This window comes from Equus quagga, chromosome 2 (genome assembly GCF_021613505.1).
Source record: "Equus quagga isolate Etosha38 chromosome 2, UCLA_HA_Equagga_1.0, whole genome shotgun sequence".
In the NCBI taxonomy this organism is placed as follows: domain Eukaryota; kingdom Metazoa; phylum Chordata; class Mammalia; order Perissodactyla; family Equidae; genus Equus; species Equus quagga.
Window position 1 is genome coordinate 64708169 of NC_060268.1, and position 24413 is coordinate 64732581.

General features: G+C 34.8%; 1 protein-coding gene across 8 annotated transcripts in view; it reads right to left on the reverse strand.

The window, feature by feature from the left end:
* The window catches only part of LOC124233768 (unconventional myosin-IXa), a 289503-nt gene that overhangs the window by 156299 nt on the left and 108791 nt on the right, over positions 1-24413 (reverse strand). For all 8 annotated transcript variants that reach the window (XR_006887148.1, XM_046650967.1, XM_046651007.1 and 5 more), the window contains 4 exons: positions 23747-23881; positions 14211-14332; positions 8194-8335; positions 2666-2861 (listed from right to left, as the gene is read on the reverse strand). Coding sequence is in view for 7 of the 8 variants with exons in the window: in XM_046650967.1 (XP_046506923.1) it covers positions 2666-2861; positions 8194-8335; positions 14211-14332; positions 23747-23881 (595 nt within the window). In the remaining variant the exon portion in view is untranslated. The remainder of the gene's footprint in view (positions 1-2665; positions 2862-8193; positions 8336-14210; positions 14333-23746; positions 23882-24413) is intronic.

The window sequence follows — 24413 nt, forward strand, 5'->3', positions numbered from 1 at the left end:
GGCGGATGATACCACTGAAATCTCTGTTCTCCAAAACTTCGCTGCTGACCAGACAAATCATTACCATTTCTCATTCTACCTCCCAGCAGGGCCAACATGTAGCTTCACTCAGGCTGCCTACTTATATGACTCCACTAAGAACATTTTATGGTTTCCTGATCACCATAATACAGAGTCTACAACTGTAACAGATTTGTTCTTAAAAAGAATAATTAAATTGAATTAATTTTTATTTAAAGGCCTTAAAATGGCATTATGTCCCTTCATTTGGAAGTCTACAAAAAAAAATTAAACAGTTAAAAGTAGATTTTACAATGATATTCTCATTTGTGTTCAGTTGGCCTGATGAAGCAAAAGAATGTCAGAGAATTCCCTGAGCATATCCAGGATTTTTTAGTCCACCCTCAGGATATTTGTTGACCATTAGCTAAGAGTCCACTGAAATTTTTTATAAAGATACTCTCAAAGGAAGTGAAAATATACTGTACTTCTGCAGTCTACATCTTCTTTTTTCACTAGAAGTATTATCTTTGACCTCTTATTCTCATTCAATATCTGAACTTGGTTACCTTCTGCTTTCCATATATTCTGCTTCTGCTTAAATAATCTCCAATTCCTGTTTCACCTGGATATATTTGTATATTATTTATATTTATGGTCACAATATAAGTTCTGAATCTACTACTTAAATCAATTTTCACAGTAATTCCATTAGTTTTCATTTTGCAATGCTACAATGTTCTAACTTTATGCTATCCTTTTATCGCAAACCCACCAGAAAATAGGTGGTGGTAAGTGGTGTAGAGGAAGCAAAAAGGCTAAATGCTGGCATTGATACTAATATACTTTAATACAAACAATTATTCTCCGGAAGAAATTTGCTCAGTCATTGCCTCAAAATGCAAATGAATCATAGGATTTTTATTTTCCTTGATAAAAAGTGAAATTTAGAAAGTTTGTCCAAGGAGAATTTCTAGGGTGTTGATAAGATTCTATTTCTTAACCTAGATGGTAGTTCCAGAGGTGTTTCATTTTGTGATAATTCTCTAAGCTATATCTTTTTGTTTTGCACACTTTTCTATATGCACGTTATATCCCAGAATAAAAGAGTTTTCACAAAAAGTTTATTATATTGAAGCTCTATGTTGGCCAGAAAGAAAAGCTAGATTAGAAAACAAAAAAAATCTAGAAATTATCAAAGTAGAGATTAAATAAAGGTTCAGTTTGCTGATTACAATAACATTGAATGTCTTTGCCCAAATTGATAATAATATACAACCAACCAACTTTCACAAATAATATTTTACATGCCAAAGGAGCATACAGAGAATGTGAATAACTTTTACAGAAAACAATATATTTAATAGTAAATACAAAAATCTTAGCAGGATGCTTAATTTTCAAAATTTATAGGTCACTGTAATAAATAAGAATGTACCTTAAAAGAAAAACTTTTCCTCATGTTTTTTGCAAAGACAGCCTCTGAGAAATAACTTTGTAAAAGGCAAAGCAGGTTTAAGCTATTTCTTTTATTTTCCAAAAAACTACAATTCTCCCTGTCTACAAAGGCCAGTTTGCATATATCATAAGCTGAAAAATATTTCTACGTTCAATTAATTTTGCCAATTTTAGGAATACAATCTTCCAAATATACTTATTCATTTGGAATATATACAAGTTGAATTCAGAGTTTTACTGCTAGTGCACATGCCAAAAAGCCATAAAAGTAAGTCTGGGAGTCCTGAAAGCACAGGTGTGCCCTAGCACACTTCTACTGAAGCTTCTCTGGGCAGAAAATTTTATTTTAAATGACTATATATATATTAGAAAATCCTCACTAGGCAGCAATGGTCTATTTAAGGCTAGAGCTACAGCAAGCAACAGTGTGGTTTTCAGTAGGTAACAACTGCTTAGGAAGATACCTTCCTACAGAATGTGAAATGGGATATTTTATAATTTAAGAGGAGGCACACAGAAAAAGGAACCTGCTCTATCCATTTCTAAATTTCCAAGTGAAATCCAATGAACTGAGTTAAGGGTAAGAGGGAAAAATAAATTGACACCTCATAAACAGATACTTTACATGTATTATCTGATTTTACCCCTATAATTTTGAAGGTAGTATTTACACTCCAAGAAAAATTGCTAATAGTCACAAAATCAGTCAGGAGAAGAGATAACACTTGATTGATTACTGAAGTGGGTTATCTCCACTACCTTATACTACACCTCCATCCTAATTTTTCTGTCTCCTGATTTATGCTTCCACATTAAATTATGTTTCATCTGTAGTAAAAAACTATGGCATAAGAAGTAAACAGAGAAAGGTATCAATAATAAATTCTATATAATTAAATGATAATTCTAATTTCACTTTTTGCTTAAAAATCACATCAATGTCTTACTGACTGCCTACTAAATACCAGGTGCTTTACACTCATTATTCCTATCAGTATTTATTAATAAAAATGTACCAACACATATATACACACATACACCAACATCCACTTAACTCAATCATATAAAACTCACTAGAACTCATTAGGTCTTAAACATATTAGGGTATGGTAAGAAAAGAGAACAGAATAAAATTATGTCTCTACTCCTTAGACAGGTAAAAAACTAAAAGAAGCAGCATGGTAGAATACTAATATCTACTGCTTACCAGTTTTTCTCTGAATGTGTCTTTTCCCAGCTTCCCTGAAAGCAACCACGGCTCTGAAAAAAGCTCGGAGAACTGCCCATCGGAAAACAGCTACGGGATCAATTCCAATCATCCCAGAGATAAATGCATTCTTGCTACTTCTCAGAAGAGCTACAATGTCAGGGCGCATATGATCTGTATTTTTTTCCCGGAAATCCTACATGAAAAAAGTACTAGTGTTATTGTTGAAAAGATGATTAAACCAAGAAGATAATGAGTGACCAAGGACTAAGGACTACAACAAGTGATTTCTATTCTAGGTAGCTAACCAGACCAGATATCTTCTATAAAGTCCCATCCAACCCTAAAACTACTGAATTCTATAATACATTTAGATTAGAATGAATATCCCACAATTTTCTTGCAGCTAGTTAAACACTGCTGAAGGAGAGCCTCTCTGAAGCAGTATCACATAAAATGATGAGAGAGGCGAATAACAAAAACGAGCCAGATTTGAGAAGACCAGGAACAGCATTCCAAGAAAAGGGAACACCTACTAACTATAGGTGGTAATGAGTTGGACAAGTTAGGAGAAAAGCAGTAAAACCAGGGGCTGGAGCATTCTGGGCAAGGGTGAGAGTAATAGAACATGAGGCAAATAAATAAGCTATCCTTTTATCCTTTATGTAAGCTGGAATTAGGAGTTTGGATTTTATTCAAAGGTAAAAGAAAACCACTAGAAGGGTAATGACATGAGCTAACTGGTGTTTTATAAATACCAAAGGTTGCTGCAGAGGGAAAGAATTCTACAAAGAATGGAGAAAGGGAGATCAGCTATTACAATATTCCAGATAAGAGCTGACAGTGACTTGGACTATGTCAGTGGTAATACGGAAAGGGAAAATAGTTACCATATTTGGGATATGTTTTAGAGGTAAGGGCAGAGGACTTGCTGGTGGATTACGGCATGGTGAGAGAATGAGGGAATTAGGTTAATGCCTCTATTTTGGTTTTGAGTAACTAGGTATATGGAGGTGCTATATACTGATGTGGAGAAGACTGGAAAAGAAAGAAGGAGATAGGAAATGAGGATCAAGAGATCAGTTTTGTCCAAGTGAAGTTTGAGATGATGAGGATAATGATAATGATAATAGCAAATAACATTTATTGAGAGGTTAATATGTGTGTGGCACTCTTAAGCATTTTATATTTTATATTGTCTCATTTAAGCTCATTTCATCCTCCTAACAACTCCTTGATGTAGATATTATTCCTATTTTATAGATGAGGAAACCGAGACACAGAGAGGTTAACTATCTTGGCCCCTATCACATGGTAAGTGGAAGAACAGATATTGAAACACAACCATTCATAACCACCAAACTATGTCTGCATACAGACATCAAGCAGGCAGATGGACATACATGTTGAGAGTTCTATAGAGAATTAAAAAAATACATCTGCATGTCTCAGCATACAGATTTTTTAAGTTGGATAATATTACCTAAGGACTATAAATAGGCAGTAAAAAACACCTGCCAATGGGAGTTGAAAGGTATAGAACACAAGAAAATGGTTTAAAATACCCCACAGAAAGAGAGGGCAAGAATTTTACACTCCTGGAAGAAGGTCCCAGACTGATACATACTGTTTAGGCATTACAACCACACCTAGATGGAAGGATTAAAACTTGGCGAGTAAATCACTCCATGTCGGTGTAGCTTCATAGAACAACTCTAACTCAGAATTCTATGAGGAGTGTGACTGTATGACATCATCTACCCTCATGTCCAGAAGACAGCTTGGATTCATCCTATTACCTTTAGGGCTTTCCTTTCCTAATTCTCCATTGTTCTCCTGAGAATAGGGAAAAAGGGGAAACAAGCCAGAAGTCTTGGTCTTTAGCTTGTCCCTAAATACCCTCTGAGCAAAAGTATGTATTATAAAAGTTAACAAAACTGAGTAAGAATTTTCAAATCCAAATCGTTGTCACCACCACCACCATCACCATCATCATCAATTAACACCTTCCAAGGGCAGACAAGATGGCAGGCACTAAGTTAAGCACTATACACAATTTACCCAATTCTAAATAAAGTAGAATCAATTATAAATCATACTTTACTGATAAGTAAACAGAGAGGTAAAGAAGCTTGCCGAAGTACTGAGGCAGGAAATGAAACACCGGTCTGCCCTACTCCAAAGACCATCCCATCCTATTCTAAAATTCTTTTCCATGATGATTGTCAAATGTTGACAGAGACCTTCATTTTTCAAATGTAATGCTCTCATCTCTCTGTCTTCATATTTCTAGATTTCTTAAGTACATGTCATAAACAAATCACATTATTCTTCTTGAAACTCTTTTCTCCTGGTTTCTATAACACATTTTGTGATTTACTACTTACCTCATGTGCTGCCCCTTCTTAATCCCCACTGCTGGTTCCATACTGGAGATTCTTATGGTTTTATCTTGTGTACTCTTATATTTTTCACTCAATCATCTTACATCAGGTGATCTCAACCATAATTATGGCTTTAAACACTATCTATATGATGAGGCCCAAATTAGATCTTTCTTGTTATGTCTGAGATCCATTTATACATCTTAAAAGAATCTCAAACTTGCATGAGAATGTGTAAGACTAGTTATTACTTAAATGTTTGGAAGCATTCACCAGAGAAACCACATGGGCCTGGAATTTCCGTTGTGGAAAAGTTTTAAAATTGATTCAAATTATTTAACAGACATAGGATTTTCAGGTTTTCATATATCTTCTGGTGTCAGTTTTGGTAATGTGTGTTTTTCATGGAATTTTCCACTTTATCTATGTTGTCAAATTTACTAGCAAAGTATGTTCATATCCTTTTAATATCTGTAGGGTATGCAGTTAAGCCCCCCTTGTCATTTCTGATATTTATAACTTGTGAATCTCTTTTTTCCTATTATTAGTTACTTTCCATTACCTTTTACTCATATTATTTTCTGTTATCCTTTTAAGGAACTAACTTTTGGCTTTGCTTAATTTCTCTATTATATGTTTGCTTTCTATTGCATTCATTTTTTGTCTTCCCTTTATTATTTCCTTCTTCTAATTTTCTGTGGTTTAATTTGCTGTTCTTTTCCTAGTTTCTTGACATGGAAGTTTAGATAATTACTTTTCAACCATTCTTCCTTTCTATTATATGCATTTAAAGTTATAAGTCATTGTTTAAATGCACCCTACAAATTGTGATATGTTGTATTTTCATTAATGTTCCATTCAAAATATTATCATTTTAATTGTGATTTCTTTTTTGATTCATGGGTTACAATAGAAGAATTTGCTTAATTTCTAAATATCCAAAGACTATCTAGTTATCTTGATGATATGCCAATTGGGTCAGTTGTTTAATAATGCTGTTCAATTTTTCTGTTTTAATTGATTTTGTGTCTGCTTATTCTGTTAGTTACTGAGAGATATTATTAAAATCTACAATGATGAGGATAGATTTTTCTAGTTCTACTTTTGCTCTTTTTGGTTTATATATATTGAATTGAAGTCAGTAGGTAGATATAACTTTTGACGATTAGGATAGTGGTTACCTTTGGGTTGGGGAGAATGAGCTGGGAAGAGGCACGAACAAAATCTGTATACTTTAGATTTGTGTACTTGATGCATCTCACTATGTGATTTTAGAGCTCAAGTTTTTTGTTTTTGTTTTAAACTATTTTTTTAAATCTTCTTTTAGAATTGAGATAAAATCGACATATTAACATTGTTTAAGGTATACAACATGTTGATTTGATAGATTTATATATTGCGATATGATTACCACTGTAACACTAGCTAACACGTCCATCAAGTCATATAATTATCATTTCTTTTTTGTGGCAAGAATATTTAAGATCTGGTCTCTTAACAACTTTGAAGACAATGCTATAATCATGTTAACTATAATCACAATGCTGTGCATTAAATCTTCAGAACTTACTACATCTTCTAACTGCAAATCTGTATCCTTTGCCCAACATCTCCTCAATTCCGCCACCTTCTTGCCCCTGGTAACCACCATTCTACACACTGTTATTCTTAATGTTTGTTCTAAAATCTGTTCCTTCCTGTCATTTTCATGTCAAGAAACAGCACCTCAAATTCACCCATCAGCTATAGCCAGAAGTCACTTATTTACTAAGAATCCATCAATAAGGTCAACTGATCATACCTCCAAAATATATCTCATAATCATTCAGACCTCCTCCATCTCTACTGCCACCCCTGTAGTTCACTTTACTTTAACGTTTCACCTCAACTATTAAGAAAAGCTACCTAATTGATCTCCTGGCTTCCACACTCATCCTCTGCTATGGCTTCTCCTCAAAGTAATCAAAAAAATCTTTTAAAAACACAAATTTTTTACATCCTCTGCTTAAAATATTTTCATGGCTCCCTGTTATAATTTCAACAAAACCCAAACTCCTTTAACCTGGTCTAAAGGCCCTGAAGAACTAATTTGCTATCCATTCTCTGAATTCATTTCATGCCACCTGCTCACTATAATCTAGTTACACAAACCTGTTCTCAATTATTTTAACATATTAAATTCTTTCCTATCTCATGGCCCAGAATATTCATCATCTCAACTCCTCACCAAGTAAATGTTATTTCAGGCCATCTCTCAAAATTTAAGTTTCTCAGAGAGGTGTTCAGGGATCTCCAAATTCAAAACCCACATTTCGCTACTTTCCCTCATAGAACCCACTCATTTATTTATAGCACACAGTTCCATTTATCTATATTATACACACATGCACATGTATATGTGTATATGGAGAGCAAGGAACACATCTATCTACTTTATCACTAGATCATTCCAAACACCAAGCACAGGGTCTGACACATGCTCTTTGTTTAATAAACACTTACTGAATAAATGAATCAGTAATAAATGAATAAGTGATCTTAATTTTGACTCTCATCTCAAGGCGCAGGAGAAAACATACTGCTCAACTATTCCCCATATCATCACTGCCTTGCCTGGGAAATTGTCTTAAATGACAAGTTGAAACATCAAAGGTTGAAGGGTAATGGGCTCATGAATTACAAACAAGAAATGGACAAAATTATGAAGATTCCCTTCCACAGGAGTTAAAGGGTTTCAATATGTTCTTTAGGAGTACAAGTTCACAAACACCTAATGGTGCATGAAGACATGAAGCCTCTGTCAGGTCTCAGGGATGTAGAGAAGAGAAAAATTCAACAAACTATCTAGATGAACTAGTGAGTTTAAGACATAATGATGCAATTTATTCCTTAAGATCTAAAAAGGCCATTAGAATGGACTAGCATCAGGGTTATCTATAAGAGGGAAGCAACAGAAACATCACCTAAGACAGTAATATAATGCAAGTTAGAACCTGAATTTTAGTAATATCCTTATAAAATGTCTCCAACTGTTACTGATCAAGAGCCTCCACAAACTACAGAGAGGGTATTGTAACTGGGATGGTGATATAGTCAAGAACACATCTCTGCCCTGTAGGCATAGCCAATGAGAAATTTACTGACCTTTACTCCATATTTTACTTTCCCGGCATAATGCTTTATGATGAAAGCAGGTTCCATCACAGCTGGAAATTCAATGTAAGAGTTCTCCTCATGTTGATGCTTAAATTTATCTAGCAGTGTTTGATTTGTAGCCTGTGGAAAGCTGAATTAAAAACAAAAACAAAAACAGTAAAGAAAGATGCAGCACTTAATACACTCTTTTTAAAAAAATACATTATAGGGGGGCCGGCCCCGTGGCTGAGTGGTTAAGTTCGTGCGCTCCACTGCAGGTGGCCCAGGGTTTCCTCAGTTTGAATCCTGGGCACGGACATGGCACCGCTCATCGAGCCATGCTGAGGCGGCGTCCCATATACCACAACTAGAAGGACCCACAACTAAGAACACACAACTATGTACCTGGTGGCTTTGGGGAGAAAAAGGAAAAAAATAAAATCTTAAAAAAAAAAACTAACATTATAATTACATTGCCATCTAACACATTTAGCAAATTACAAAGAGTTTCACCTATATTAACTGTCATAACAAGGTTAAAAGCGAGTATAACAAGAATTGGTGTTCCTATTTTATAGATGAGGGATCAAAAGTTGTGATTTGCCTAAATGCACATTTTGCTAATAGTAGAACAGAAACTAATTTAGGTCTTTAGACAGTTGGCTTAGGTTGCATGGTGCTGTACTACCGTAAAACCTGTAGAATAATAAAAACTAACTCGCATGTTTTTGGAGCTGTGAAAATTAATAAACAGAAACCTCATTAAACTGGAGTCAGGAGGCCAAAAAGGGGAGTTCTCACATTCTACATCGATGACTGCACAGTCCAACAGGAACAGGTTCAGGCCATGAAAGACTCACAAACTCAGCCAATGAAAAGCTACTAGACATGGAGCTCTCAATTCCTCCAATGGACTCTGTTTATAACAGACCTCTCAACTTCCTCTTCCCCTATATAAGAGTTTCTCCTCTCCTTGTTGAGGGGGACTCTCACATAGTTTGCCATGGTTGCAGACTCTGAATTGTATTTCGCTGCTGATCCCCAATAAACCCACTTTTGCTGGAAAAATAACTAGCTGTCTGTTTAAGGTCAACAGGGCCAAGAACTTCCAAAAAGAGAATGATATCTCAATTTGGACAGTTCCTTTAAATCCAGTCATTTTTTGTTTTCCTACTACTTCATATATAAATTAAGTAGTAAGTCTCTTACCTATACAAGTTCCTATATATTTTTCTATTATTATTTCAAATATACATCAATGGGTTTGTACTCACTGATGAGCATTTCACGTTCAAGAATCAAATAATATTTATTGAGATAATTATATAACAGCAAATGCAGAAACATAAAAGTACAGAAGAGAAAAAAAATCACTAGGGGCTGGAAATAACAAAAAGGTTAACAGAAGATGTAGGAGGCAATTATGCGCTAGAATTAAAGGTTGGGAGGAGTTTCAAATAAAGGAAATATCGCTAACAGAAAAAGGAGAAAGCAAGTCATCTTTCAGAGAATAGTTTCATTTAATAGCTGGAATTTTAAGAAATAATGTGACATGAAGTTATAAAGAGGCTGAATACAAGATCTAAGGTGTAAAAAGGATTCCAAAATTACAACAAAAATAATCCATAGTATGTATTGGAATCAGGAAGGATAGCCTTTGGTGTCAGATAGTCATAGTTCAGATTACCAGTTCTATCTGTGACCTTGGGCAAACTAGGTAACCTTCTTTAACAACTGGTTTCCTAACCCATAAAATGAATATAAGGCAGTATCACAGTGCTACTATAATTAAATAACTCTAGTAAAAACATCTAACACTAACTGACATCTACGTTTTTATGTTGCCCAAACTGCCATTTTCCTAGTCACCTAGGCCTATTTTTGCATTCAAATACTATCCCTTCTTTAAAACACCTCTACCATCTAGCTCCTCCTCTCCATTCCAGAACTCTAAAGCCATTCTAGAATGGATTACAACCCTTACAATTTCAAACAGAGAATACAGCAACAGCCTCTACAGCCTCAGTGATTCTAATCTAACCCTGTTTCAAGTCACCAAAGTATCAAAATAAATTGTCTCACAATAGTGCTTTAATCATGTGCCTCCTCTACTCAGAAAAATTTATGATCACCCAAAGAGATGGAACCCAGGCTCCTAGGCATAGACCAACCCAACCTCTGGAAACTTAGGCCTCACTACTCTACAGCAGAATGCTTCCCTTCAGGAAGGATGCTCACCTCATTGTCTCTAGATAAGGGTTTATTTATCTTCTAATCCTCAGAGTAATTGAAAAATTTGTGATTTATTTTTCTCTTACTTTTAAATGGAGACAGGAAATTTTCAAAGGAAGAAGGACAGACATGAGAACAGTTTTATTTGTTTATTTTTATGATTTTTTTTTTAAATTGCGGTAACACTGGTTTACAGCATTAGATAAATTTCAGGTGTACATCATTGTATTTCGATTCCTATGCAGATTACATCATGTTCTCCACTCAAAGACTAATTACAGTCCATCATCATACACACGTGCCTAGTCACCGCTTTTGCCCCCCTCCCTCCCCCATTCTCTTCCGGTAACCACCAATCCAATCTCTGTCTCTATGTGTTTGTTTGTTGTTGTTGTTCTCTTCTACTTGTGAGTGAGATCACATGATACTTGACTGTCTCTGACTTATTTCACTTAGCATAATACCCTCAAGGTCCATCTAAGTTGTCATAAATGGCTGGATTTCAACGTTTCTTATGGCTGAGTTGCATTCCACTGGGTATATATATCACATCTTCTTTACCCATTCGTCCCTTGATGGGGACCTAGGTTGTTTCCAAGTCTTGGCTATCGTGAATAATGCTGGAATGAACATAGGGTGCATGTATCTCTATACATTCGTGTTTTCATGTTCTTTGGATAAATACCCAGCAGTGGAATAGCTGGATCGTATGGTAGTTCTGTTCTTAACTTTTGAGGAACCTCCATACTGTTTTCCAGAGTGGTGAGAACAGTTTTTATTCCAAACAAGGAAAGATGGAAAGTAAGCTCACATGTCCTGCATTCAAGAAACATTTATAGATACATACTACATTATCAAGCAAGACTTTAGAACATTTTCAACCTCTCTTTACAGGTACATGGCAGAGGGAAATCAGACATTATTGCTCATTTCAAAGCTCTTCATCTAGTGTTCTCCAAAGGCTATCTGCAAGGGTAGCCTTAGATTAGTGTTGCTATGCATATAAGAAGTACCTCTGGAGCTTTCAAAAATACCAATGCCTGGACCCCACCTCCAGTGATTCTAGTGAATTGATGCTAGGGTAGTGACATGTCAGTAATATTTACAAGTTCCTCAGGGAATTCTTATGAGCAGGCAAGACTGACAAAATGCTGTCCTAAATGAATGCCCTGATCTTAACTTCAGTTTGTTAAAATACAGCTTCTGATTCAAACATTTGGGGTGGAAGTCTGAGATTACGCATTTCTAACAAGCTTCAAGGTCCGGCCAGAACTGTCAGCATATTACACTTCAAGTACTATAGGTATGAACATCCTATTGATACCTAAATTTGCTTACACTATTTCTCCTTTCTAAATTCCACACTGCATCCTTTAGAATCTAGCTTAAGTAACTTGCCCAAGGTCAAACAACCAGTAGAGAGCAGAGACAAGATTAAACAAGACTTCTGACTTCAAACCCATCCATCTGATACACTATATACACACTGAATGAAGTAGGAACACCACTAGGAATATATTTCATATTATATATCCTTTATAGAACAAAATATTTTTTAGAGAAAAAAATACTCAGTTTAAGTGATTCACAAAATAGCTCTTCCTAAATATGACTAATTTATTTTCAATTTCTCTTTATAAAGGTACATGGCAGAGGGAAAATATTTCATGCCTTTGCATCTTCTGTGATGTTAAAGCATAGAGACAAAAGTGGTCTATTTACAAGGGGAGGTAATAACAATAGGACTAACTCATAAAGTGATGAAAATAATATTATGATTTATTAAAAATTTTTATGGAAGAGTGAACATAGAAATATAATTGAAGGGATGATTAAGAGGTTTTTCAGTCCAGTCTCCAACCTACAACAATATCCTGACAGATGATGCAAAATAATTACTATAATGGGAAATTTCATTACTTTATGAAGCAACTTGTAATCAGCTCTAATGATTAGAAAGTTCTTCCTTATACTGAGCCAAAATCTGTCTCCCTGTAATTTCTGGCCACAAGGCTTAACCCCAGAAGCTTCTGGGTAACAACAAAGAGATGACACTTTCTTCACTTATATCTATGTGATATAAATGGGCATATTTATGTGCATTCAAATACTATCCATTTCATATATTTATCATATAAATGTGATATAAAAAGGCAACATTTATATCTATGTGAAGTAGCAACTGACCAGAAAAATACAGTCTCTGTATAAGATGTAGACTCAATGAAATTTTGCTTAAAGAATGACAGGCCAAACAAGATCCTTTTGCTCTATTAAAGTTTTAATTATATATCCACTATCTCAATTGCTGCTCACAACCTCCTTAAGACACACAGCAGAGAGCACTATCATTTATCATCATCATTTTCTTTTTGCAAGCAAGAAAACCGAGGACCAAGGATACTAAAAGATTTGCTGAGGGTACTTAATAAAGATGGGATACATCCTGAACTTCTGACTATATAGCCTAAGTATTATGGAAGAAGCAATGTCGGATAATACTTCAAAGTACAAGTTTATTAGTCAGAAATATCTGGAGGTTTTGAATCTCTAGTCCATCATTTACTGCCTATATGACCTTTTTCTCAAATTGCTTAAACTTTTTTGTTCTTTTGTTACCATAAAATAGTTCAAAAAAAAGAACTGTTTATCATTTCATTATCAGCCACAACCATTCTCAACAATAAATATCAAGATCTTTGAAGCTTTCCAGAAATAAAGTACACCTGAGCTAAGGTATGCACACAAAGTTAAGAACCACTAACCTTATCATTTTATAAGAGATATATATGTTTCAGGGCATATACAGCAATACAAGAAACTTCTACCCAACTTCGGACACAAACTTAAAATATTTTTTGTGTTAACCACATTTTTACTCATTTAGATTAATACACCCTGGTGATAGAGTGGGTAGATGTAACTGTTAGCAGTCTCCTTGCTAATATATTTGGCATTCCTCCATATTATATATCTATGTAACAATTATGAGTATTTATGGCATATTAATCGTGTGACATGTAACTTACCATACAATCCAGGATAACTAAACTGGACAACAGGCATAAACTTTAAATTCTCCCATGCAAACCTGATGTATGGTCATCCTACCTATGATATTAAATCCCCAGTATTTTATATTCTAGTTTAATGAGTAAATATTAAGCTGGGAATCAGGTGACCTAATTCAATTTCTAAGTACTTTATTAAAGAGCCAGAGAAAACCTACTAATACTCCATCACTTTGATTTCTTCAATTCCAGATCTGCCATCTCTTAGGATAATTTAACTATAAATACTTTATAGAGCACTGAGAACACTCTGGAGGATGCTATATGAATCTTTATTTCTAAAGCTTATATATAAGTTTGATATATTGAACAGTGTTGACAAGAAATGGCAAACAATTGGCATATATTGCCACTTATCACCTGCACAGACATAGCAGACATCACTAATCTATAATGATATTCTTTTCTGCTAAATTTGAAAACTGCAAATAGATATCATATCTAAAACTCAATTCAAGAAGAGAGGAACACTTAACGACAACAAAATGGCAACAAATTTAACATCAAAGTGACTCTGTAGAAGAAATCTGGAAAAACTTAAGGAAAAATGAGTTTAGAAGTGAAGTCTATCCAATTTTCCTAGAAACACAAAAACACATGCAAAAAATGCAAACAAGGGAAACTTTGGCTCTTTATTTAATAAGGTAAGAAGAAAGTTTAGGACTTCAGAAGACATGAAAAGCCCAAATGGCCAATAACAAAATTGAAAAGAATCATACTCACTTGCTTTCTTCATCTAAAAGATGGAGCAGTCCTGTTGGTTTCTTGCTAATAAGATTTATGCAACAAGTATTATCAATATAATCTATATTGTGCCAGCTGATACCTTCAGTTCTATATTCCTCCTAGGAAATAAATTAACAACTTATTCATCTTGCAGAAAATAACAGATATATGATAATAAAGGCTAAAAAGCTTTTACCAGGCTTAAAAGAATAGTCTAACTTTTCTCTTTTGAATCAATAATCCAGACAATAAAATAATGTATAATTTGTTGTATAAAATCCTGATAGAATATATGTCTGTCTCCTTTAACATGCAATCAAAATTTTTTATTCAAATCCTATTTGGGATACCATTCAGATCAAAACTGAGGGCTGATTTGTTTTAGCCACACTATCTGATGACTGCACTAAGAAAAAATAAAACGAAGAGGGGCTGGTCCCATGGCTTAGTGGTTAAGTTTGGTATGCTCCGTTTCAGCAGCCTGGGCTCAGTTCCCAGGAACAGACCTACATCACTTGTCAGCAGCCATGCTGTGGCAGCACCCATACACAAAGTAGAGGAAGATTGGCACAGACGTTAGCTCAGGGTGAATCTTCCTCAAGCAAAAGGAGGAAGATTGGCAAAAGATGCTAGCTCAGGGTGAATCTTTCTCAGCAAAAAAAATAAAAATAAATAATATGAAGAAGCCTAATCTCTCCCACATGACTTTAAGCCATCAAAAAGGACTATTTGTCAGATGATCAGCAATGAATTTAATGAAACAATGTCTGGGAAAAGTGGAAAACCATCACCTCCAGTAATCACTGATATAAATCACATGGAATCCATACATACTTAATTTTGGCAAAATAAAACCCTTAGCATATTTTCCCAAAAAGGGGTGGAGGTGGGGGTTTCAAATTCCAAGATTAAAAAACTCAAAGCTCAGGCCTTAAGTAACTACTCAAAACCCTTCATGAAGCCCCCATTATTTCTTACTTTTTCTTTGTCCTGGGAAATATTCTTTTACTTATCCCTGTGATGCTTGTACTTTTAAACTGTTTTTCAGAAAGATGCCTCTGACAATCTAAAAGAGATAATTCTCTACACTGCAGTAATATTTAGGCACCACGTAAATATCCTGTTCACCTGATGGTTTTAGTATTCACTGATAACACTTGCACACTTCTCTGCAAAATGGTGGTTTTGCAAAATCGTGATTTTGTAATTTATCATTTTTTACTAGTATTATTATCCTATAAAGAAAAATGGGCCCTAGTATAAACTATAGTTACTCTAATTGGGAAAGGTAAATGCTTATTTCTTTCCTTTTAATTAACAATTTCACAAGTAAGTAATTGCTATGTAAAGGTCACCCCAAGTGGCAGTAGGCAAGATTTATTTTTCTCTTTCTTTTTTCTTGTAGCATGGATCAAAAGCGTACTAGACAGTACAGGCATATGGATGTTTGTAGACATTATCAGCAATCCAAAATCTCTCCTCATCCCCTCTTCCCAATGACAATTCAGACATTCTTGCCCAAAGTTTATTATCTCAACTTCTAATACCACTGAAAAGATTTGTCTGTCTATAAATATTATATAAATAGAATCATACAATACATACTCTTTTCATCTGGCTTTTTTTCTTTTTATTCAACATTATATTTCAGAGACACATCCATCTTGTAGGATGCATCTAAAGTTCATTGATTTTAACTGCTGTAGAACACGGGTTGTGGAACACCAGAATCCCTCATTTATGCATTATTTATGGCTGCTTTCTCAATATAACAGCAAAGCTGAGACCATAGGGCCTAGACAACCCAAAAGACTTATTTATCTGGTCCTTTACAGAAAAAGCATGCCAAAATCTACTAAAGAGCATCGGTTCTCACACTTTAATGTACAAAAGAATTACAGAGAGCTTGTTAAAACACAGACTGCTAGGACCCATGCCCAGAAGTTCTGAATAAGTAGGAACAGGGTGGGGTCCGGTATTTGCATTTCTAACAAGTTCCTACGTAATGCTGATGCTACCAGAAAGGGACAGTAAGGGAAGAATAACACTTTGAGAACCAAAGCTATAGAGTATTTATATACAATTTATTTACCCATAGTACTATTAATAGACATTACAATTATTCCCAACTTTTGGCCATTAAAAATAATGTCATTATGAACATTTCTGCACAAAACTTCCGGCGTGTATTTATACACATGTTGAGAAAACACAGGCTTACAAACTACACATGTATAACCTCAGCAGATACTGCCAAACAGCTTTCTAAAGTGGCTGTACCAATTTATGCACCTACCATCAGTGTATGGGACTTGCCTGTGCATAGTATCTTATACTTGTATTTTCGGTCTTTTTCATTTTAGTTATTCTGGTGAATGCCGAGGGGTATCTCCCTGCGGTTTTAATTTTAATTTCCCTAATGACTAATAAGTGAAAACTCTCCTATGTTTACTACCCATTTGGATGCCCTCATGTGCCTATGTTCATGATAAAAAAACTCTTAAGAAACATCCTTGCCTTGTTCCAATCTTAGGGGGAAAGCATTCAGTCTGTTTCCAGTAAGTATAACATTAACTGTAGGTTTTTTGTAAATGCCCTTTATCAGAAAGTCCCCTCCAAACCTAGTTTGCTAAGGCTTTTTTTTCTTTTAACATGAATGGATGTGTCATTTTGTCGAACGCTTTTTATACTTCTATTGAGAGCACTATGAGTTTTTTTTCTTCGTTTTGTTTATAGATAAATTAAATTGATTACTGGTTAGATGTAACACACAGTGGGGAAAAAATTCCACTTGGTTCTCACATATTATCTTTTTACGTATCTTGCTGGATTTAGTTGGCTAATATAAGTGTTTAGAAGTTTTGAATCTATGTTTATGAGCGAAACTGACATTAATTTCCACTTCTAAAAATATCCTTGACAGATCTGGATATCAATGTTATCCTGGCCCCCTAAAAAGCATTGAGAATCGTCCCCTTTTATTCTAGTCCACATAAGAATTTATGTCAAACTGATAGTTCTTCTTTCAATCTTGGTAGAATTCACCAATAGAGCCATCTTGGCTTACAATGTTCTTTATGCAAAGGTTTTTAATCAGATATCAAATTTCTTTAATAGTTATAGAATCAGATTTTGTATTTCTTCTGTGTCAGTTTTGCAAAGTTTTTTCTCATAACATTTGACAAGTCTACTTATGGACATAAAGTTGTTTAGTGTATCCTATTATCTTTTTAATATGTGTAGGATCCACAATGACGTTTATCATTGGAAGTCTGGTTATCATTGGAAGTCTGGTTATGTCCCTTTGTCTTTGTCTCTGTCTCTCACTCAGATGAATTTCTTGAGGGGTTTATCAACGTTATTAGTCATTTCAAAGTATGACTTTTGACTTTGTTGATCCTCTCCCATGGTATATTTGTTTTTGCTTTTATTTAACTTCCTCTTTTATCTTTATTATTTACTTCTTTCTTCTTTCCTTCACTTCAGTTTGCTGATCTTTTTCCAATTTGTTGCAAGGGATACTTAGATCATTGCTGTTCAACCTTAAAATGTTCTAACACCTATAAAGTCTTCCTCTAAATACAACTTTAGACACATTCTACAAGTTTTAATATGTAACGTTCATTAAGTTCAATGCATTTTCTAATTTTTCAACCTCTAGGGTACTTGGAAGTACATTTCTTAATTTTTAGTCATACAAATATTTTCCAGTCATCTTTTTTTCTTTTGGTTTCTGGCATAATTTCATTATGGTATTAAAATCTGTGTGATTTTGATCCTTTGAAAGTTGACCCTTGTTTTATGGTCCAGTATATGAACAAATTTTATAAAGTTTTTGCAATTATCTACATATGTCAAGTAAGTCTTTGCTTTAAAATTCTTCTAGGTCCTTATTTGATACAGACCATAGGCCCAGGGAAACTGGCATTCTGACCTGAAGGGCAGGCAGGATTAGGTATCCACAAAAGCACCCACCCTCAACCTCTGGGTGTTTTAAATCTGCTATATCCTTACTAATTCTTTTGCCTGCTTATTCTATCAGATATTCAGGAAGGTATGTTAAAATATTCCACCAAAATTGCAAAAATATGTTTCTTTTTTAGTCATTAACTTGTGTTTTATATACCTTGAGGCAATGTTAGGTACCTATAAATTCTGAATTATATACTTCCTGATGAACTGATTCTTATAGCATTATCAAATATTCCTTTTTATTTCTAGCAGTGCTTAAAATATGATACTAATACAGCTATACCACTTCTTTTTTTGTTGTTTGCTAAATCTTTTTCCACCTTTTTACTTTTAACCTTTCTGTATGCTCATGTTTAAAGTGTCTTTCTCATAAGCAGCAATTTAGTTTTGTCTTATATCCAGTCTGACAACCTTTGGCTTCTAGCTGGAGCAATTAATCTATTTATACTTAACGCAATCAGTGAGAGTTGTAGGATTAAATCAACCATCTTACCATTTGCTATTTGTCCTGCTTTCTTAGTATTGCTTTTATTCTTCTTTCTCGTTTTCTTTTGGATTACTAGAGTTGTTTTTACTCTACTTACTCCCTATATTAACTTGACAATTCTATATTCTTTTACTATTTGGTGGTTATCCTAAAATCATAATATACATCCTTAACTTATCAATATCTAACAGAAAAAAATCTTCTACCACTTGGCATTTAATACAAAGATCTTAGAATACTTTAAATTCCATGTAATCCCTTCCTGAATTGAATGCTATCATACTCATGTATTTTAGTTTAACATAAACATTAAACAACAAAAGGTATTTTACCTTTGCCTAATTTAGTTAATATTCAATTTAGATTCACCTACTTTTTTACAATGTTTATTACTCTTCATTCATTCCTGACTCTCTGAGCTAAAACGGGGATAATTTAGAAACTGTCCAAATAACATACTTCGGTTTTAAGGAAAATACCCCACTGTCTTCTGACACCCACTGTTTCCCCCGAAAGACTGACTTCTAGTCTTATTGTTGTTTCTTTAAGGGTACTGTTTTCACCCCCACTCTGGCTGCTTCTCAGATTTTTTTTTGCTTGGCTTTGGTTTACCATATGGTTGTCTTTGTACTTCATGCTTTAGATTCTTAGAGCTTCTCAAATGTGTGCTTGTCGGACTTTTTTGGTTTGCGTTTTAAGTTTTGGGAAGTTCTCAACCACCACCTTTTCAAATATGGCTTCTATTTTGTTCTCTTTCTTTATCTCATATACATCTTTACAGAATTCCTGTTACATATATGTTAGACCTTTTCATCATACCCCCATATGTCTTTTATACTATCTTTATTCTCCTTTTTTACCTTTATCCATCAGGCTGGGTATTTTCTTCTGGCCTATCTTCCAAGTCACTAATTTTCTCTTAAGCTCTATCTAACTAACTATTTAAAACTATCATTGTGTTCTTAATTTTACTCTATTTTTTAGCTCTAGATTTTCCTAAATTTGGGGGTTTTTTTCCTTCTTCTTCTTCTCCCCAAAGCCCCCCAGTACATAGCTGTCTATTCTAGTTGTGAGTGCCTCTGGTTGTGCCATGTAGGACGCCGCCTCAGCACAGCCTGATGAGCATGCCACATCCGCACCCAGGATCTGAACTGGTGAAGCACTGGGTGGCCAAAGCAGAGTGCGCAAACTTAACCACTCAGCCATGGGGATGGCCCCCAGGATTTTTTTTTTTTTAACAGTTTGTAGTTCTTTAATAAAAATACCACTTTCCAAAAAAATTTCTTAAAACCATTGTTACTTTAAAGTTCATGTCTGACAACATCATTATCTGAATCCCCTATGATACTGTCTATTATCTCCTTTCTGTTGGTTTTCATTCATGTTGGTTTCCCTTCCTATATGTCTTTAAAAAAAAATTCTGTTAAAAATTTGAATGCTGGATCTTCTATTTGAAAAAACTACAGAGGTAATTTCAGCACTAGGATGATCTCTTCCTCTGCTGGAGATTAAATTTGCTCTTGACAGGTGGCTAAGAACACTACAAATTCTATGCTATTTTAACCCAATCAGAAACTGAGATGATTTTAAACTGGGCTTCAGCCCCTATGATGCCTGATCTATTTCTGTTTTACCTTTACTCCTAAGATATAACCTTTAGAGGCCTCTACCTAAATCCTGTGGAAGTTAACAGGGAGCACCTCCTTATTCTTAAATCTAGAGAAAACCCTGTTACAGTTCTCAGATTCTCAAAGTCTGGCTCTTTCAAAATCAGTAGCCCTCTACCAGAACAGAGAAATGTCTCCAGAAACAAAGCAGTCCCCAAATGTTGGGCTCATCTCCCTGGGTTAACTTCTTATAGCACTAAGCCCTGTAAAACTTCACTTATTTGAAGGTACTTTAGTGCATTCAAATATATTTTGTCCAGTTTTTTTAACTGTTCTGCAAGGCAAGTTTGGTAAAAATTTCCCAGTCTGACATCTCCAGAAGTGGGATAGACAAAAGAAAGAATCACTAGATTATGAAGTCCTCCGATAAGATCTTTACACTCTAAATTTTCTATCTTCAAAGCCTAGCACAGTGCCTCACACACAACTGTTATTCAATTTACTGATGAATCAATGACCTGAAGGATAATTCTGAGCAAGTAAAGGAAATTAGAAGACAGCAGTGTTACAAATAATAGAAAATATATATTCAAATCAAAGAAATCTCTTTTAGTCTGTCTCTTATTCTCTTATCTCTACTAAGACATTGATTCAGGACTCAGAATCACTCACCCACACTACTTCAAGTGGCTCATACATCATGTCCTTCCCTCCATTTCACCTCTCTTCAGTCCATCTTCCACGGCTCCAATTCAAGCCCTCTGCTAAATATGCTTCAAATAGCTCCTCATTCTCCAAAAGAAAAATTCTAACCTTCTCTGCACCACAAATAAGGCCCACAACTATCTGACCCTAGGCTATTTCATCAAACTTATCTCCCTTCATGTCTCCATCTTTATATCTGGTATTTTAGCTATATTAACTATTTTCAGTTCATCAAAAGTGCCATGCTGTTTTATGCCTCACAGTTTTAAGGATATTGTTACCATTGTTTAAAATATCTTTACTGCACTGACAATTTGGTAAGCTCAACCTTCTCTTCAAAACTAGATTCCAGAATCACACGTGGGAAATCTTCGCAGAAGTTCAGGAACTTCTTATCAACTTTTCCTTTATATCACAACTTTACCTTATATCTGATTATAGCACTTATCCTGAATCACAATTATTATATCTCTCTCCCATCCTATATGGCTATGCATTACTTTTGGAAAAAAGTTACAGGTGAACATGAGTAATCGGGATTTTCAAGATGTTTCCTCCCAAAGTATCTTTGATACTTTTTTTATTTCTATTGTCTTTTTAAAAAAATTTTTATCTACTTAACTGATTTTCTATTCAATTGAATTTAACCAATAGTCACTGGGTACACCCATCTCACACTAGGTACCAGTGATAGACAAATAAATAAAACACTTAATATTTAAACTGCCTTAAAATCTTTTATTCCCAGCAAATCCATTTTAGATGGAAAAACATGGAGAGAGAGAGAAAGGAAGAAAAAAAACAGATGGGATGGGTGAAGAGGTGTAAGGTCTCTAAATTTTCCGTAAACTCTAAACTTTCCATAAATTACATCAAAAACACACCCATCACGTCACAAATTACAGAAAAGAATACTGAGAGTTGAAAGAAAAGAAAAGATATAGCTTACAATCTAAGTCTTCTGATCCATAATTCCACCACATTGCCCAAAATTATGATACTCAGGGTTGCAAATAAACAAGGATCACCCACCCCCTACTAGTTTTGAATATGTTTTCCAAGAACTATAAGGTTTTATTTTTATACATGGTTTTTAGGCAAGTTATTTCTTGTGGCTCCTCCATGTCTAATCTAGACTTCTAGAAAAAGTAAGAACAATCTCAGTTCACATTAAGAGAACATTTCTCTTCCTCAAAAGCAATTTAACCAATCTTCTGTTTAACAATCCACAGAGCAATTGATGCCTTACTTTGTAAAATACAGATCACAGGGGCCAGCCCCATGGCCAAGTGGCTAAGTTTGCGCGCTCCATTTCGACGGCCTGAGGTTCACTGGTTCAGATCCTGGGCACAGACCTACACACCACTCATGAGGCCATGCTGTGGCGGCATCTCACACAGAAGAACTAGAATGACTTAAAACTATGATATACAACTATGTACTGGGGCTTTGGGGAGGCAAAAAAAAAAAAGAAGAGGCAGATTGGCAACAGATGTTAGCTGAGGGCCAATCTTCCTCACCAAAAAAAGCATAAAAAAAAAAAGAATACAGAACAAAGTCAACAAAATGCTTCCTCCACTCCTCCAACACATATATCCATTTGCAAGAGTTAAAAAATACTAACTTAGCATGATCTAGTTAAAAGAACACTGGACTGAGTGAAGAGATCAATTCCAGCTCGGCTTTTGGTTAAAAGCAAGAATTACAGAGCCAGAATATTAAGGTTTGAGTAATAAAGCCAGAATAAAAACAGTACCTGCCTGATAAATACCAAGCACTACATAAATGTTAGCTAACATTATAACAAGACATACTATCTTTTAACATCTTTTGGAGAGTCTAGCTAAAAGGTTATATATTTAAAAACTTTAAGCATTCATCAAGACGGCCAGGACTAACACTGTTTGTGCTACTGTTAATCAGTCTCTACCACCATTTAAGCAAAATATAGGTGCTTAAAGCTAGGACAGAGGCCAACAAGTCCCAGTGATAAGGAAGATCCTTTTTTTCTTTCTGTTTTAGACCTGTTGTAGTTTTTCTCTTCATTTCATTTCTCAATCAATTCCCATGAGTCAAATGTGAACTCTGCTGCTGCTTCTGTCCTCATATACAAACTGAAATTATGAGCTACAATCTCAACTCGTTACTGACTTCCAACTTGGCTTGGAAAAAGAACCAACATCTTCTTTAACCTTGCATTTACCCTAAGAATTCTCATGGAAAATGATGTCTCACTCTTTCTACACTAACTCAATTTGAGCTTCTCACAAGAAATATCTAGTTACCCATTTTGGTCTCTCTACACTGTTCTGTTTTCTTGTATCCATACTCTGAGTTGCTTCAAGATTCTATCAACAAGCTCCTCTATCCCATCCTGGAACTAACAGACCAAACCAATCAAACAAGCATACTTAGCATTACACACAGTGGCCAGGCCCAAGGCAGGAATTAAAAATAAACAACACCAACAGAAACTTGAAAACAAATCCATGCATCTTTTCATTCAAAGGTTCACTCAAACAAACACATATTATTAAATCTACTTAAGGCCAATAAAAAAAAATAAGAAAGGAAATTCTATATGATACGGCTCAACAACTACGCTCTGATTTGTCACTTGCTTACACTGATACGAAGACTACAATATCCATATTGAAATACAAGATTTAAAATGCTTATGATGACTATGACTCAAAAACTTGTGTGTGAAGTGGGGCTGCAGGGGTAGGAGGGGGCAAACATACATGCATTTAGGCACTCACTTGCTCCAATTTAAAAATATGCTGATTAAAGTAGTGTTGTAAACGTTCATTAGCAAAATTAATACAGAACTGTTCAAAGCTGTTATTTTCATAATCTTCAAATCCAAAAATATCAAGAACGCCAATGGACAAAGTCTGTAAAACAGGAAAGAATTATGTTTAAAAAAAAGATGCTCAAATTTATTTCATGAATAATAGCCACAATATAAACAACAAATGCTCAAAGTTCTACAGCAGTGCAGAGGAGATTTTTGGGAGGGCCGGTGTTCAAACAAAATACATCACAAATAAAAAGCATTCCAGTTCTCTTTATCTTCATCTTTCTTTTTATCCTAATTGTAAAAATACATCTAAAATTTTAACACATGTAATTCACTGCTTACTCTACAGAAATGTGCAAAGCAGGGTTAGTGGCCTGTTATCTCAGTCTCAGAAATCCCTAAATTCTAAGAGATAAGGGAATGGGGAAGTCAAAAGGTTACTTAAGTAAAGCTAGGCTACTCCTAACTCTGCCTGGTTATGCCAAGAGGACATTATAATTGTCCTATTTTAACTTTTATATCCTAACAGAATTCTTCTTTAGGAACTAAGCTAAGTATGTTTAATCAGCCTTGTGCAAGACAGGAACGAAACTAGATATCAGAATATGTGGTTTTTTGAAGTTAAA